Raw genomic sequence first — 18,241 nt, 5'->3', positions numbered from 1 at the left:
TTTTTTTATTTATTTTTTGTTTTTTTTTTTTTTTTGGATGGAATTGTTTTTGATCTTGTTAGTTTAATTGGAACATGTAGTTGTTTATTAATATCATATCTTATTTTTCCTGTCACCATCCCGATGGTGGTGTAAAACAATAATTTCGTACTCTACCACAGAATTGGCTCAGTTTCAGCATACTGAGATTGTTGAATGCTTTTATTTAAAAAGATTTCGTATTAAGTACTCCCCATTGTTAAGAAACACGGCATAATCAAAACCACTCGACTCGTTATAACCTCCTTAGTGAGGTGATCTCCAAACAATTTAAATTTTAAACTATACAATGTCAAAATTGAACCACGAATAGAAAAGAAAGACAAATCCTTCATTCGTTCTTGGCAGCATGAGCTTTTCTTGCTCCAATAGCAAAGAACTCAGTGATGACTTCGAGGGGCATGCCTTTGGTTTCTGGAACCTCCAAGAAGATAAATACCCAAGAGATGACACAAACAGCTGCATAAATGCCAAAGATGCCTGCTAATCCAATTGAAGTTAGCATTACAGGGACTGTGTAAGTGACAATAATATCTCCAATCCAATACGCCAGCGCACATATGGCAATGCACAGGCCACGAACCCTTGTAGGAAATATCTCAGAGCACAGGATATTTGGAATTGGCCCATAAGCCATCACGAAGCAGCAGAAATACCCAATCACACATACGGTTGAGATCACTGCGTGGACGACCGACCCCATGTCCACCACATTCCCTATCACTAGGATTACCAGCGTCCCTACCAGCACCGGAATTGTTGTCAACAGAAGCCGCCTGAAACCGCAAAAAAAAAGACCATTGCTTTTGTTAAAAATTACTATTGAATTTATCTTTCTGCTTTATACAGAGCATATATATATATATATATATATGTACAAAAAAAAAAAAAATGTGATGATGTAATTTGATTGAAAGACCTGACAATTTAATGCAGGCAAAGAAGAGTAGAGGGGAAAAAAAAAAAATGGAAATCACCTTCGGCCGGTGTCATCCATGAGCCTCATGCCTATGCCTATGGAAGGAAGCATCAGTAAGGTGGTTAATGCACTTATAAGGAATGATGCGGACTCCGTACCGATGCCAAGGTCTGCAAGAAGAACTTCTACTCCTGCCTCTTCCAGAATTTGAGGGGTGTAGTAGAGCACCCCATTTATCCCAGAAAACTACACCATTCAAACCCAATCAATGAAGTGATGAATCGGAGAAGTAACACTTTCCTTTCCATTGATCAACAGTAAAGATAAATTAGTGAAAAAATCAATGTTAGTACCTGCTGAAGAATCTGAATTCCAACTCCAACAAATAACGCATGCTTAACCCCGGGTTCAAGAAGAGCAGCCCAGATTGGAGATTTGGAGGCAGTTTCGGAAGGGTGAAGCATAGCAGGTCCAAGTGGATGTGCATCCAGAAGTTCCTTGGAATACAGAGCGGGCTGGCTGACAAGAGCAGCAGCCTGGATGAACTCACCTTCTGCAGCAGGAAGTGAAACGATGGACCCACGTTGGGACCCAGCTGGGACATCCTCCTGTCGCAAATAAATCCTCTTGAACCCTCCTTCCTTCTTTCCATCCTCGCCTTCTTTCTCAGACCATTTCCACGCCAACTGCCAGCCACCGCCGATACCGGTAGCACCAACTGTCTCCCCTGTTCCCTGGAAGAGTGTGCTATGACGCCTCATGCTCAGACTGCTGCCGCGGGAAGCATGAGGGAGCATATCCTTTTCCAAGCTTGTGGTTTGGCGCGAGATCAACGGGCTATGCACATTGTCATCAGAGTCTCCCCCAGCAGCCTCGGATGTGTAACCCTCACCGTCTCTGTGCAAGCTTTCTTCATCCCATTGTTCATTTTTGGATCGAGGAGCATCCGCTGTGCTAAACATGCTGCCAAAGTTTGGAAAAAACATGCTTCGCGCACTTGCTGTCTCCGGAAGCTTTTCGTGGACACTACCAAATAAGGTCACAAGAGGGTCCATAAGAGGCACACTTTGGTTAGCCAGGCTTCCTTGGCGAGAGAGAAGGGCAAGAGAGCTCTGCCCTGTAACAGGTTTTGCAACCCAGGAAAGGCCTTGTTCTGGTCCATACAACCTGATTTTGTCCTTATCACTAGGTTCCTCACCATCAGCAACTTCATCAGCCGGACCTATTATGTACTCTTCTATTGATGTTTCACCTCCAACTCCAAGGCCTTCTACCAGCAATGCCATTTCCCCTGCAACCAACTATTCTTGAGAAAGATTTGGCATGGCCTAAATCCAAAATTCTAGCCTTTTCCCACACCTCTAAGTGCTAAATATCCCAAACACAGTTTGAGAGAGGAAAATCGACCATTCAGCAACTGAGCCAATTTAATTAGCAAGAATTGAGAATGCTATGCTCTTATGTTCACATACAGACAGTAGTAATTTAGGAAATCAGCGAAAAGTAACAAACCTGAAACATCTTCCACCCCGCGTAGCTTCTGAAGAACCTTTTTGGCCTCAACCATCTTGCCTTTACTCACAAGCCATCTTGGAGATTCAGGCAAGTAGAACACAGTAAATGCAAAATAGAGAAGAGAGGGAATGGAAAGAACCCCAAGCATCAACTTCCAGCTTGGTGACGTCGTGAATGACATCCCAAAAATCATACAGTATGACAAAAACATGCCACCTGAACCCGTGAACTGTGGAAGAGTATTTAATGAACCCCTTATATCCGATGGGGCTGTCTCAGATATGTAGATTGGCACAAGAGTTACTGCCAGACCAATTCCAAACCCATCTAAAAGCCTTGCCAAGCATAGGACATACACATTTGGTGACCACAACATTACCAGCCCACTTACAAAATAAAGTACAGATGAGGCTACTAACATTGGCCGCCGACCTAGCCAATCTGATATGGGTCCTGAGCATGTTGTAATAAGCGTCGCTCCAATCAGTGACATTGCCACAACAAGGCCTTCCATTGTGGTTTCCAATGCAAGATCCTCCTTTATGTAAACAATAGCCCCTGAAAAATACAAAATGAATTGCATGCATATGTTTAAAGTTTCATACTAGTATATGACAAGAAATCAAATTTAAGAAGGATCAATGAACAGCAAAAGAAAGCAAAACAGAGAAGCATCTGTAACTAGAAGTTAGAACTTCATCAAATGCACAAAGCGAATAGAACCAAAAAAATAAATAAATAAATAAAGACTTGGAAAATTTGCACAATAATTAAAAACTGATCTGTGAAGTACCAGCAATTGTTGCATTATCCCAGCCTTGCAGAAAGTTGCCAATTGAAGCAGCAATAGCTACCAGTACAGCTCCCTTCATATTTTCACCTATAAGTCAAATCCTCCCAATTCCCAACAACCTTTTGGAAAGAAGAAACATCCAGATTTTAATGTTAATTAATTAAATCAGCTACGGTTCATGTATACTAAACACCCAGATCTTACACATTATTCACTACAACAGAAATCAAATCCATAGACCCACATCAACCAGTTAATTTACAATATCATTAACTGTAGGTACCATAGAGGTAGGAAAAAAAACAGGAACATCCACGGAACCTCAGCGATGAGATCGTTTCGATTGCTTACCTTGAGAGATAAATTGGGTAGAGATGGGATGTCAGATAAGGCTTGGGCAAGAGACTCAATGGGTTAATAAAAATGGAGAAGCTGGAAAAGAAAAGAGATGGTTTGGAGGGGAGAGGTTATCGATAAGAGCACAGCTTTGAGTCGCTGCAATCTTTCTAGCGCTTATATGTGTATTTGTGTTTGTGTTTTTGAGAGAGAGAGAGAGAGAGATAACTGGCTGACTTCTTGGTTAGACGCTCTGTATGCAGACAAAAAAAGCCTGAGTTATTTCAAGACTAGGATCCTGTAGCCTGCAGAAACTCAACTGTGAGAGAGATATGAAGAAACAGATTTTGCCAACGAACCTTCAACGCTCTTGAACCGAGTCACTGACTGCCAAATTCAACCAGGAACCAGAAATATTAACGTTTGGAGAGGATAACAATTTAAGATATCATGTAGGAAAAAATATATATAGACAGAGATGCATAGTGAGCTTTTCTGAAACAGTGTATACAGTGAGCTGAACAAACATTAAACGTTTCGGAAAAAAAAAAAGAAAAAAAGAAAAAAAAAAGAGGGAGTAGTTTTTGTAGTTAAGTAGGAAAGCAGTAACTACACACGAAGTGTGGAGGGTGTAACCTACTGATCTTTTCTTTCCAAACGGTCCTAACAATCCAGAAGAATCCGTGAGGTATTTTGGCTCTTATTTATTTATTTATTTTTTAACGTGGTGTGACTACTTATTGAAAAATTCGTAGCTACGTCCTTTCCTGTAAAATTCGTCTTTATTCGAATAGGTGAACTGTTTCACTTTTAGTACATATAGAGGCACTTAATTCCAGTTGATATGGCTTTTTTTGTTTTGAGGAAAAGGAGAGGTAAATACTTTTACCCTAAGAAAGTATTGTACAAAAAAAAAAAAAAAAAAAAAAAAAGGAACAGAGCAGCCTAATAAATAGTGTAAAAAATCAGTGTTGGACCCGTTTGAAATTTCCACACTAGATAAGATTTTTAAGAGGGAAAACCCCATGACACGTAAAACCGCGCTCCAAATGTCAGCAAAAAGGAGATATTTATATAAATAGCGAAACAAAAAACAAAAAGAAAAAATTAAAATTAAAAACATCTTAATTTGGGAAGAGTAACACTATCTGTTGAAAATCTACCCGTCAAAGGTGGAGACTATTAGCTGCTACGTATATGTATAAACATAAGAAGACGCCACGTGGATAGAGAAAAGGGCCATATTTTGCTGTTCGGATTGGAGGCTAATTCAGGAGGGGTGGATTGAAAGCCGAAACACCACAAACCCATGCCCAAGGAAAAGTTTGGCCCAAGTTTGACTGGCAACAGAGGAGGCCCAGTAATTTCGGGGGTAACGTGGGAAGGCATTGATTGGCATTTGGGATTTTGTGGTAAATAATATATCAGCACAGATTGAGATACATCATACAAGTAAGGGCGGGAAGAAGGAGAAGAGGAAGAGTTTGTTGATGAGACAAAATTTTAAAGATGGCAAGCAGTGGACAACAGATGGTGAGAAACCAGAAGGAAATGGAGATATTAGAGGAGGAGAGGGAGACAGATAAAGCAAGTGAACAAAATAATAATGTAATCAAGGAACCAACATCATCCTCATCAACTATGCATTTGCAATTTCCCCTGGAGAGCAGTCCGTACGTAAAGTACAATGACTTGGAGGAGTACAAGCACCATCCCTGTATCACTCTTCCTCACCTTCAAACCTACCATCACAACCATGCTCCTCCTCACCCTCATCCACAACCAAAACCTTCTAATTAACATTAAATTTCCACCCCTGCCCTGGCCCCTATCATATAATCCCCTTCTATTATTTATTTATCTACTTTTCTTAATTTAATGTTTCATGAATCCCACCCTTCCTAGGGGCATATCACCAATACAATAATTGTACATTATTTTTAACTTTATTTATTCTTTGGTTTTCTTGCTTTTATTTTTTTATTTTTTTATTTTATTTTTAATCTCAAAAACAAAATAGCAAACCTTTTTTTTTTTTTGGGTTCTAAAAGTAATTAATTTGGAATTTTGAAGAGATAACAAAATAATTGAGATTGGGAAGACCTTAGTGAAAGATGAGATAGCTGGGCTTCTTTTGAAAAACTTCGGCCCAGGTCGGCCCATTCAGTCAGAAGGCGTTGCTAGCGAGTAGTGGATCCACGGTGGCGTGGCGGCTGGTCTGGAGCGTAGTTAGGACCTTGGGAGCGGAAGAAGAAGAAGAAGTTTGAAGGAAATCCGTAATCGGAAATCGGAAATCAGAAATCAGAAATCAGAAATGGCGTGGATGAGGGGTGAGCCATTGGTGACAAAGCTAGCGGTGTTGGCAAAGTACGTGGTGCTTCCCGGAGCCATGGTGGCTGCTCTGATCTACTCTCCGCCTGATTACGCATCGTCTTCCGCCTCCTCGAAGAACGATCATAAATTCGACAAATAGATCCACCGAGGGATTTTGCTTCTCGGTCCGTTTACTACCCTCCTTCTCCCCCTTTTTCATTTCGATTTTAATAATCTCTGCTTGCAATTTCAGCTTCTAATTTCCGTATTTCTGTTTTTGTGCCGTTTCATTTCTATTCAATCGCTATTAGATTTTACTCTTCGGTCTTTTTTTATTTTTTTGGTCCGAATCCATATTCTGGAAAATAAGATATTTTTATAGGACAACTTGGGTTTTCTTGTGGGATTTCAATAACAATCCTATTAGACGGAGGATATTTTTCCCGCATGACTTGCTAGATATTGTCATTGGGTGAAGTTGCCTTGTTACCTTTTTGGCTACAAATTTGACCTTGTAAGTAACAAATAAGCATTATGTAGCTAACAATTTTCTTAGTCAGTCATTTAGGTCTGCTAGTAACTTTCACGAGATTACACTGTGCTTTGTGCTAGACATTTTTCTTTTTTTGGGCTGATATTTCTTTTACACTCTTTCTGCATTGATTTCCCTTTTCTTTTTTTCCTTTTCTTTTTTTTTTTTTTTTTTTTTTTGTTTTTGTTTTGGGGGTCAATCGTGGAGAAACCCGAAATGTGCCCCACAATGAACTTTTTAACTCTGATATTTTGAAAACCATGTTGTGGGTTTTGTGTATTCTTAACAGACATATCATTTTGTCCTTCAATACGAATAGAATTCCCCTGAAATATATCTTCCCATAGTAACCATTTTATCTGCTGTAGTTTATATCCAGCTAGGAGAAACTTGAAAGGAAATGAAGACAGAATTGATTAGTCAATATGGTATGTGTTTTAAAGCAGTTCAGCTTCAGCAGCTTCAACAAACAGAAATGTTTTTTAGTTGTTGAATTTTTTCTCCTGGAATTTCACGTGATAACCTGTGTCCTTGGTGGATGGTTCTTTCAGTCGTTATTGTTTTCTTTTCTACAAGTTTTCCTGTTCAATGTAAACCAGCGTGCAATCTTTGTAGGAGAGACTTTTTCTAGTCTCATCTGGGTATCCAAAGGGTGCCCAGATAAGTCTGCCCTGTGGCCTCTTTGATGTTTTCTTGTGGAAATTATCAGAATCTCTATTTTCATGTCAAATGTGATCGTTTTAGATGGCCGATGCCATAAATTGTTATATTACTAGAGGAAACATAGGCATGGTGTTTCAAACTCGGAAGGTGTTTCGTTTGTTGCTTTTCCATTAGAAATTATATATAATGGATTTACTGTTAAAGATAATTTTTGAACTTCCTTTCTGTTGGTGCAGGGACATCTTGACTGCTTAGGTATGGATGCTTCCAAATGTGGTCTCTATTGAAGTTTGGTATGTAATAATTTTCGGGATATAATAATTTCTCGATTTCATGCCTAGGCATTTGGACAGTGAATGGTTGTATTTGTTACCTTTAAACAACTTTGATGAAGAGTAGTTGATTGTACTAAATGCACCTTGAAAGCAAATTATTTCAGCTTGTGTTGTTGGATGATCATTACTTGCCTTTAATTTAATTTAAGGGGTTTTCACCAGAAACATCTTAATCAAAAGGTGTTACGGGAGCAAGGTAGCTTCTCTGGGCTTCATGAGGCTTTGTGCTCTCCACCCAAAAGAATTTGTGCCCTGTAGGCCCATAGTGCATGGTCTTTTTGAATGCTCAAATGCCACATCAAAAAATTAAATTTTTTTTTTTGTTGGTTTTTGGGCCAAGACAAAAAGGAGTTTTCCTTGAATATATTCGCGGATAAAAGGAAAAAAATGTACCCTTTGTGCCACGTGGACGGTTGATTTGGTTAACCAACATATACCTTGCATGCATGTCACAGATACCTGTGATGCATATTCCATACCACCTAAATGATATTCTACTTTCATTTATGTGAGATATAATATCCAACTTTCCGGATATGTTTGAAGGATGGGTAATAATTTCAAAACTGATACAACGTCAATGATCGACGGAGATTATTTAGGACAGAGATGCATTGGATGAGAGCTGGGGGGCCCCGCATTCAATCCCATCAATCGTTTTGAACGTCAAATACATGAACAGCATCAATCGATGCCATTCAAATTCATTATGGACATCCCAATCTAACCTAAATAACTTGCCCATTGCACCATTTTACAATATATATATATTTTTCCTAAAATCCATTCTCAAAGCCGAAAAGGAAGCGGAGCAATGCGTAGATATTATATATAAATAGCTAAGGTTTGGTTTTAATTAATATATACTACAGAACAAATATATATGTGTATACACAATAGATAAGTTGGATGGTGGTATTAAGTATGCATACATAAAAGGAAATGTTTTAACTAGGATATAAGTAATATGGTTGAGCAAAAGAAGTGGAAAAAAAAAAAAAAAAAAAAAAGGTATTTTAAGGATGGAGAGGCCAAGAATCTTCGGGGAGGAGTTTGGTGGGAGGAATATGTAGCAAGGGCTGAAAGTTGAAAGGAAGTGAAGTGGACATGTGAGCAAGTGCTGCAGCATCTGGGGCAGCAGCTGTAGGAGGGGCCGATGACGATGAGAAAGTGAAACCCCCTACCCCTCCTACTCCCCCAGCAGCCAGCAGCGCACTATAATCCATGTCAAAAAGCGCCAATGGATCTTGACATTGATGATCATGATCACGATCATGATACGGGTTCGGCTGATCATTCTTGTCCATCAACAACTGTAAGCTACCATCATGAAGGGAAAAGTTGCACTCTGTCTTGCACTGTTTCTGTTTGGGAATAGTACTGCTACTGGTACTGCTAGCACCTGCTGCTGCTCGTTCCTTCAAAGTGCAATCTTGATGTGAGAGGAGGGACTTGAAGAGCATCGATGATGGCAATGGATTGCTGTTGATGTTGCTGTTTTTGTTTGTTGTGGGTGAGGAGGAGTCCGGTTGGAACCCATTCATTGGGAAGAGGTGGGGTTGGGAGACACCTGGGCTTATCATCAGCCTTTTAAGATCATTCTCTTGGTGCGGAATCACAAATGGGTGGTTTTGTAGGCCTTGCATTGCGTTTTCATTTTGGTATTCCAATAATGTAGTCTGGCTGCTACTACTCTCCATCAATGGAGGTAAGCAACCGGTACTTGCTGTGGCTGAAGAAACGCCCACACCCTCCAGCTCCATGAGGTAACTTTGGCGTCCTTGGAATAATGGGTTTTTTTTCTCCGTGGTTTTGTGATATATTCTACATATCACCCATTCCTCCTGCAAGAAGATTAAACTTAATTTCTAAAGGGAATTAATTAGGAAAATATACATACACCGAATAATACCATATACACTAACATTACACATGTAGATATATAGTGCATGTTAAATCAGTCATATCACTTTCGAATAAAAGACTGACCCCCCTCCTCCACCAAAGGCTAGAATATATAATAACAAACCAAGGAAACCCAAAGTGAAAGCGATTAAAAGAGAAAATGAAAATGGTCTAGTCGAGGGCATGGAAGAGCAAACAGCTCAAAATATATTTATATAAAATAGTATACTATAAATAAAAATAAAAATATAATAAGTCAACTCGGAAAGCGACAAATCAAAGAAAAGATGGGGAGGAGGCACGTGGGAAAGAGAGATGAATTAACCTTGCAGGTGTGACGGCAAGAGAAGTGACCATCGAGACGGTACTCATGCATGACCCATTTGGTCTTTTGGCCCCTTGGAGCTCTGCCTTTGTAGAAAACAAGGGTCTTCTTCATCCCGAGAAGGGCTCCTGAAGAGGCACTGTAAACTTCCCTATCCTTGCCAGTGGCTTTCCAGTATCCAGCTCCCGTTGCTCTGTTGGTTCTTAGCCCCGTTGGGTACTTCCTGTCTCTCAAGCTGAAGAAGTACCACTCTCTCTCCCCCATCTTTGCCACATCTGAACAACATAGCAACAGCCACAGGACAACAAAACTCATTACTTTCATCTATCTTTATGGGACACCCGGACACCACTCCCTATCATTTCTATTTTCTATTAAATATTAATTAATAATTACCCATTTCTCTTTCTCTCTCTCTCTCTCTTCTTTTTTTTTTTTTGGTTTCTGTTTTCCCACTTCAAATCCGACGCGCATTTATTAAATGATTGAAATTTTGTCAGAAACTTATTTCATCTGCCTCCTTCCTTTGTAAGATGAGATCGATATCTAGATTTTCTGCGCAAACTGCCCCATTAATTAAACATTACTATATGCTTATTGGTACGTATTTTACTTATATGCAGCTAGCGACACTTTTATAACTTATTATATGTATATGTATAGAGAGTAGTTATAAATATAACTTAATCACCTATGGAACTCACTCCCATCAAATAGCAATCAAATGAGTTCGAAAGTAATTCTATGCTGTTGGAGTGGTTTTTAACAAGGTGAAGGGATTAATCTTTGAAATCCATGAAGAACGGTATACATAAATCCAGCTTATTAATTTATGTCTTTTAGGGAGTGATACAACTTAGTAACTCTAACTCATCCGCTGTACATACGTTAATTAGGTTAGTTTAAAAGTGACAGTGAAAAAGTGATTATGTTATAAACAAATTGAAAGAAGAGTGACATTGAATAGTATAATATTACTTTAAGCACAATATATATATATATATATATATATATAATTTTTGTTTTGGGGGGAATTGAAAAATAAAAAAGAAAGATAAAAAATTAAGGGATCTAGCTAAAGCAAGTAAAAAAAAAAACAAAAAGTGATTGAGCTACCTCCTAGGTAAATTGAATTCGAAAGAGAAAAGGGAAAAAAGGGGGAATATTCTTACATATGTGTGTATATACATGTATATATAGTCTACGGGTTTTGTAGAGATGATGATAAGTAAGTATACCTGGGAGCTCCCAAGGCTCACATCGGTTAAGGTCAACCTCGGCAATGTCGACGCCACAGAAGGTGCCATTGTAAACCTTTGAAGCCAGATAAAAGGTTATGAGCTCCTCATCAGTTGGATGGAACCTGAACCCCGGAGGCAGACCCTGCTCATTCACGTCTCCCCCGCTAAGCTCACAAAGAACTTCTTCGATGGATAACATTTTTCCAAAGACCACAAATTAATAATTTAGAAAAAGGGGTACGTGAGATAATGAAGCAAGCGGATGTAATGCTATATATATATATATATATATATAGAGGAGGAGGAGGAAAATGAAAAGGAAAAGGAAACACTGAAACCGAAGATGAAGGAGCTAAAGGAAGGGGTTTGATGATATTGATTGACAGGGTGGGGAGGGGAATTAAAAGTCGGACAAATTTTGGGTGGTAAAAAAAAAAAGGGCTATGTAGGGGCCTACAGTAGCGCACCTGAGAGGCTTCCGAATGTGGCAAAGTAATAATATTTAGTATACAAAGAGGGGTGGGGTCTACTCCTTATGCATATACTTTACAAAAACTAAGAGGACTGGACTCTTGGAGGGAGTTGTGGGCCTTGTGGTTGTGGTTGTGGATGTAGTAAATGCTAAAGTTGATTTCACAGATTTATGCGTGCGTCTGTGAGCATATATAATATTATTATATTATTATTATTATCTTTTATGTTGATTGATAGAAACGGAGTCAGAGCCTTCTGATAGCAATGACATTAGGCTTCCCTCTCAATAGTGATATCACCACCACGTAATTCTCTTTTTTATTTTTTTTATTACATATTAAAGTTAAACAACACCTAATTAACCCCAATATCATATCTTTTTCTCTCTCTCTCTCTCTCTCTCTCTCTCTCTCTGTGTCATGGTTTGGTCCTCTTTCACATTTTAATAAACTAACCATATCTCCATCGTATTCCTTTTATATGTATATATGTATATATTATTGTTGTACATGTGAGTCTTGAGAGTACTCCACAGTCACAGAACCTAATAGTTGGAGTAGAAACCCATTTGGATAACTCACGACTCCCTCACAGGCACGGACGGAAAAGAACCAAGTCCCGTGCTACCCAACTGGATTAGTGGACTGGTGGGATTTAGATTCTTTTTAAAATGCGTTCCATTTTCGTTTATTTATATGTACAATTCTATCACAACAACGGATTTTGATTTTATAAGATTAAAATACAGTAAAAATTAATTAATCAAAACCTACGTATGGAACATCATTAATTATCCTAACCAATTTGTACGATAATGATTTCACATATATATATATATATGTATAAATGCATGTTAATATGTTTTTGTGAATCCAAGAAAGGAGCGAGCGTCGGCGTGCACGTGCAGCTTATGATCAGGTAATGAAAAAGGTAAAAATTATTTCGGGTGGGTTTTGAAAAACAAAGGCGTCTGGATCTTAGTGACCTACGCAAGTAAAAGATACATATAACAACTGCCACATTGCTAGCTTACATAAGCCTACATGTTTAGCCCTGCGAGCAAATACATGTTTAGCCCTGCATTTTGCTCTTATTTCTTTCTTTTATTTATTATTATCATTTTGCAGATGAACAAAACAAACCAAGTCATGCATCACTATTAGGTTGCATTTGCATAAATAAGATGTGAGGAAGAGGCAGCAACCAATGGTATCAGGGAAGCGTACACCTTTTTTGGGCTATACATACATGGACCATAGAGTAGAGTATGGATAGATATGTTGGATTTTGTGTCTCGAGATTTGGACCCCAATAATATTACGAATGTACCTGTATATTTATATATATTATATGCAGCTCAGCCTCAGGCTCTCCGGCAGCTGAGTTAGTTGATTTTTTATTTTTTTAAGTAGCATATGATTTCCTTTCCAAAATTTGGTTGAAAGAAGAAAGTTTGGGAAAATATACGAGAGACGTGGGATAAGAGAAGATGCAGACCTTTTTAATATATCTATATATATATATATATATTTTTTTTTTATCCGTCCTGATGGTTTCCACTTTAAAAGGGCTTTAGTAAGTGTAAAAGAATTGACTACCAGACTAATCTTATTTGATGAGAAGGAGCAGACTTATAAGATGGCTGTCTCTTTCTCTTCTATTCTTTAGTGTATAACAAACAAACATAATGAAAACTAAGGATGGCTGTATGCATGGTGAAACAAATAGAGATTCGCTCCCTACCTCACCACACAAAAAGAAATCCCATATATGGATATGATATCATGAGCTTCAATTCACAATCATAGATGTAGCCAAAATATCAATCATACACCAGTTTCAGAAACAGTACTAGTGTGCGGTTGGAATCTACTACATTTTGATTATAAAAATAAATAAATAAATGAATTATTAAATCAAGTTATTACTCAAAAAAATAAAAATAAAAATAAAAATAAAAAGAGCAAAGCCATTCCATAGAGCAGAAGAAGACTGAAATGAAATTCCTGCGGTTGGGGGGGATTGTACAATTACAGTAAAGTTGGAGGAGTTTGTGTGCGTGTTACATTATATATTAAATAAGAGGAGTCAGGCACGGCCCTGCCACCACCGACCTACTCTCCCTCTCTCTCACACCCGCCCTACGAGAAAGAAAGAGATAGGAGATAGGAGAGAAAGATGGAAAAAAGCAAAATGGTCAGTCCCTCCCTCCATTATTCAATTTCAATCTCAATCATTCATGGATAGCCCCCTCTTAAATATTGCAAACGCCCACCTTTTCAATTTCCTGTCCTACATACTCATTATTTATTTATTTTCTCTCTAAAACTACATTTTTTGCTATAATATATGTTACCCTCACATTTTTGCCTAAAAATAGACAAATAAATAATATTTATATACAATCTCAAATTCAGTTGAATTATTGATTATTAGAATTTATTTTTTATTAAATAAAATTGAATTGTTTATCCTTGGAAAATGGAAATAATCTTATATTTAACCATAAATATGTATTCAGGTGGCATTGATGATTAGCCGTTACAATGTAAAACGAGGAGAATGTAAGGCACACGTGCGAGGAGGACTGCTGAGTGACAGGACAAGTCGAAGGCCATTGCTACTGCCTACTGCGCTTGCTGCCTGTGGGTCCTCCCCGATCGCACAAATAACATTGCCAACACCACAAACCAATCCAATGTTTTCAAAACTTTTACCCCAAAAATTATAATAAATAAAACAATTAGAGGGATGTGGGTACCTGGGCAGGGACCACCAGCCTCTTCTCTTGTTCTTGGCTTTGCTTTCTTCTACTCTATTTTTGCCTAAATGGTCATGGCTGAATGCCCCCCAACCTACCTTTGTTAATGCTTTGCTGCTTTTTATTCCTTATAAAACAAATAAATAAATAACCTAACTGTTTCTTTACACTCTTATATATAAAATAGCTTAAAAATTTTCTTTTCTTTTTCACTATAATGGACAATTCAACAATTAAGTTTTTACTTTCTAATAGTATATTAATATACCAACTCACAGTTCATTGAAAAATTGCAAATGTCCAAAAGTTAAGAATCCCAATATTATTTTCAACCTGGGGTGTGGAAAATATTTCTGATGGAACAGAAGTACATACTCCTCTTTTTAATACAAATGTGGATCCCATGATGATTCCATTTCATAAAATCCACATGTATATTAGATAAGGGAGTATGTACTTCCATTGTATTATATATTTTTCTCTTGGTGTGATAGAAGTCATCATTATTGGTAAGAAAAGATTAGTGTAATTGGTAAAAATGATGAGATATACATATATGTATATATATATATATATATATATATAGATTAAGGAAGCAGCCAAGAAACAAGAAGTTGATACAGATTGTGGTGCATGCCTACAACTCCAAGGTTTAGTAGCTGGCCAACTTGAGAGTTGAAACGATGGGAAAACAACCCATCATCATAAGGTAAGGACATCTTGTGAAAATTTTGGTCACCATTACCCAAAAATACAAAAAAGAACAAAAAAATTGCAATTATTATGGCAATGACTGTGTTGCAATCCATGCCAAAAAACCAATCATAATTTTCACAAACCCACACCCACATGCACCGTACTAAAAGCTGCTCATATCTGTTAACTGAAACAAAATTAAATTTATAAAAATAATAATAACAATTAAAAAAAAAAACTATATTAATACATAGCTCTGGTTGCCAATTCCTGCTGCTTTGCTTTTGGGGGCTGATGAGAGGTCATAATGATTTGTAAATTGCAGCAGAATGAGGGAGCTTGAATTGCACCCACCTTATACTTCATGCATGCCTTTTTATTCAATTCAATTTTTCTTTTTCCCTACTATCATCAAATATCAGCCTTTAGGGTAGATCAGTTTAATTTGGATACATATATATATATATATATATATATATATATGGATTTTAATTATTATGCATATGTGGATAGCTACATATATATACACATATGGCTACAGCACTTACGTTCGGCTAATATGCTATATATTGGACAACAAGCCTATACCCAACCACGGTACATGCAAGGAGGAGGCCTAAGCTATGCCTCCCTTATCCAAATTGAAAGATTGATTGCATCATTATATAATGTGACACATGGCATGATTTGTTAAAATCTAAAAATTATATATATATATATATATATATATATATATATATAGATTATTAAAAACAAACAAATTAAATACATATCTTTGCTAATTTATACGTGTTTTTCTTTTTCTTTTTTGATGGAGTTGTCACAGTTTGAATATATAAAATTTTCAATTTGGTAAAATTTAAGTTATTAAAAAGTAGTCATAAAAAGTAGTCATCTTATATTTTACATCACTTTAACAAGTACTTATGTTAGATTTTATTTTTCTCTAGACATATTTGTCTTAATTGTTGATAATGTAAATGTATGATTTTTTTGTTCTTATTCACATAAGCATCAAATTAACCAATTTTTTTTTTTCCTATATAAGTTTCTATTGAAAAGAATTGCGATGCGATTCAAAGTGATGTATATGAAAAACACCGGCAAGTTCATATTTAATAAAATATAAAGAAATTCAAATTCCATTCCTACAATTTGATGCGCGATGTGGAGAAACAAATTTATAAACTTGAGTAGGAAATTAATGTGAAATGCCGATCGTGGCATATGGTGTCTTAGAATGGATGGGCTAATTAATATAGGTTGTGGAAGTATAATCAATATTGTGGCCATGACATTAATGTCTTCGATGCGATGATGATTTGTGCAATATTTTCAATCGAGGCATATATATCCATCATAACTGGCTCGGATTAAAAGCCACCTAACCTAAACAAAGGGAAAACCAAGCTTAAAGTCTCGGTCTAGCTAGAGTGGAAAATGATCCAAAATAACTTGACTTGAAAGTAGTATATATATATATATATATATATATATGCTATATGATATGAAAACATGACATATATAGCTAATGGCTATATAAACCCTCGTAATCTTCACCCCCCACCTTCGTCAGATTATTCTCTCCTAACTTTCCCGCTGACAGAAAGAAATGACTTCTTTTTCACTTTACAAGCTACTCGTTCTTGCTTTGTCCATGTCCTTTTTGGCCTCATTGGCCTTGGCTCGTGACTTCTCCATCGTCGGCTACTCTCCTGAGGACTTGACATGCATAGACAAACTTATCCAACTCTTTGAGTCCTGGATATCAAAACATCGCAAAGTTTATGAGAATTTTGAAGAAAAGCGGCAAAGATTTGAGATTTTTAAAGATAATCTGAAGCACATCGATGAGACAAACAAAAAAGTTAGTAACTATTGGCTTGGATTGAACGAGTTTGCAGATTTGAGCCATGAAGAATTCAACAACATGTATCTGGGACTGAAAGCTGACCAAACAAGGAGAGAGCATACGTCCCTTGATGAATTCGCTTACAAAGATGTTGCGGATTTGCCCAAATCTGTGGATTGGAGAAAGAAAGGAGCCGTGACTCATGTTAAGAACCAAGGCTCATGTGGTAAGTATATCCTATATCCTATATCCTATATCCTATATATAGTACTCTATTAATTTCAGTACAGAAAAATATTTGATCAAATTAATTATATAGGAAGTTGCTGGGCGTTTTCAACCGTGGCAGCCGTGGAGGGCATAAACCAGATTGTTACTGGGAATTTGACATCTTTGTCGGAGCAAGAGCTGATTGACTGCGACAATCTCCACAACAATGGGTGTAATGGGGGTCTCATGGACTACGCATTTGCCTACATTGTTTCTAATGGCGGTATTCATAAGGAAGAAGACTATCCGTATATCATGAAAGAGGGAACCTGTGATATGAAAAAGGTATATATATATATATATATATCGATTAAATAATAAGTTTGCACATGTTATAATATATTAATGTGAAGTTTAGACATATGTACATGGTTTTTAATTGGTTTGGTGAATGGTGAATTATTTAACAGGATGAACAAGAGGTAGTGACCATTAGTGGGTATCACGATGTCCCCATAAACGATGAACGAAGCCTCTTAAAGGCACTTGCAAACCAACCTTTGAGCGTGGCTATTGAGGCTTCTGGCAGGGATTTTCAATTCTATAGAGGGGTAATTTATAATAATTAAATTTTAAATTTATGATCTCATACTCTCAAATCCAATATATGTATAAATATATACATACATATATAAATATATATATATATATATATATATATATATATGTATGTAAATGAATCATTAATTATTATGATTATTGGGCAGGGCATTTTCGATGGTGACTGTGGAAACCATCTAGACCACGGCGTGGCGGCCGTTGGCTATGGATCATCAAAGGGATTGGATTACATCATTGTGAAGAACTCCTGGGGACCAAAATGGGGAGAGAAAGGTTACATCAGAATGAAAAGAAACACAGGAAAGCCAGAAGGCCTATGCGGAATCAACAAAATGGCTTCTTATCCTACGAAAAACAAGAGCTAGTCGTCAATCGACAAAACATTGTGCCTTTGATTTTTAATTTTACCAATTTTCAATCAATCTATTATTTTCCACAGAATGAAATTATTATGGTGAACCAATATATGCAATGTAATATAATAAAATGTAATCTTATAAATCAATATACAACACGAATTTACAGAAGCTCGCCCAATTTTATCTCTCTGTCCCATCTCCATTTTTCTGACAAAACGACACCCTTTCGACAGAGGATGAGAATGGTAAAGGCAATGTAAGTCCATGCTCCGTATAGGCCCAAGAGTTTGTAACAAATAGGTCAAGCAATTCAAGTATACATTTGAACATGAGCCCAAATAAATGAGCAGAA

At 37.1% G+C, this 18,241-nt stretch overlaps 3 protein-coding genes and 1 long non-coding RNA gene across 6 annotated transcripts; 2 read left to right on the top strand and 2 right to left on the bottom strand.

The window, feature by feature from the left end:
• Positions 1–180: 180 nt before the first annotated feature.
• Positions 181–5,847, bottom strand: LOC107419824 (monosaccharide-sensing protein 2). 3 transcript variants are annotated; one of them, XM_025074399.3, is made up of 8 exons: positions 5,706–5,847; positions 3,962–3,989; positions 3,618–3,855; positions 3,267–3,385; positions 2,471–3,031; positions 1,312–2,249; positions 1,017–1,204; positions 181–815 (listed from the first exon to the last, which is right to left on the bottom strand). In XM_025074399.3, the coding sequence occupies exons 4-8, from the start codon at positions 3,343–3,345 to the stop codon at positions 371–373; spliced, it is 2,211 nt and encodes a 736-aa protein (XP_024930167.1). In that variant the 5' UTR covers positions 3,346–3,385; positions 3,618–3,855; positions 3,962–3,989; positions 5,706–5,847; the 3' UTR covers positions 181–370. The 3 variants fall into 3 exon arrangements, with proteins under 3 accessions (XP_024930167.1, XP_015884124.1, XP_015884125.1); XM_016028638.4 differs by having other exon boundaries at positions 3,618–3,989; XM_016028639.4 differs by lacking the exon at positions 5,706–5,847 and having other exon boundaries at positions 3,618–4,174.
• Positions 5,813–7,569, top strand: LOC107419826 (uncharacterized). Its single transcript, XR_001581636.4, has 2 exons — positions 5,813–6,100; positions 7,347–7,569. It is a non-coding gene; the product is annotated as an uncharacterized LOC107419826 (long non-coding RNA).
• A 679-nt stretch (positions 7,570–8,248) lies between these two features.
• LOC107419813 (protein CUP-SHAPED COTYLEDON 3) lies at positions 8,249–11,267 on the bottom strand. The gene is made up of 3 exons (XM_016028626.4): positions 10,914–11,267; positions 9,676–9,950; positions 8,249–9,289 (listed from the first exon to the last, which is right to left on the bottom strand). The coding sequence occupies exons 1-3, from the start codon at positions 11,113–11,115 to the stop codon at positions 8,462–8,464; spliced, it is 1,305 nt and encodes a 434-aa protein (XP_015884112.1). The 5' UTR covers positions 11,116–11,267; the 3' UTR covers positions 8,249–8,461.
• Positions 11,268–16,376: 5,109 nt separating this feature from the next.
• Positions 16,377–18,057, top strand: LOC107419814 (cysteine protease XCP2). Its single transcript, XM_016028627.4, has 4 exons — positions 16,377–16,925; positions 17,019–17,254; positions 17,380–17,520; positions 17,677–18,057. The coding sequence occupies exons 1-4, from the start codon at positions 16,460–16,462 to the stop codon at positions 17,893–17,895; spliced, it is 1,062 nt and encodes a 353-aa protein (XP_015884113.3). The 5' UTR covers positions 16,377–16,459; the 3' UTR covers positions 17,896–18,057.
• Positions 18,058–18,241: the final 184 nt, after the last annotated feature.

This window comes from Ziziphus jujuba, chromosome 5 (assembly GCF_031755915.1).
Source record: "Ziziphus jujuba cultivar Dongzao chromosome 5, ASM3175591v1".
In the NCBI taxonomy this organism is placed as follows: domain Eukaryota; kingdom Viridiplantae; phylum Streptophyta; class Magnoliopsida; order Rosales; family Rhamnaceae; genus Ziziphus; species Ziziphus jujuba.
The sequence above is the reverse complement of the archived record's forward strand: the minus strand, read 5'-3'. Positions and strand labels throughout refer to the sequence as shown.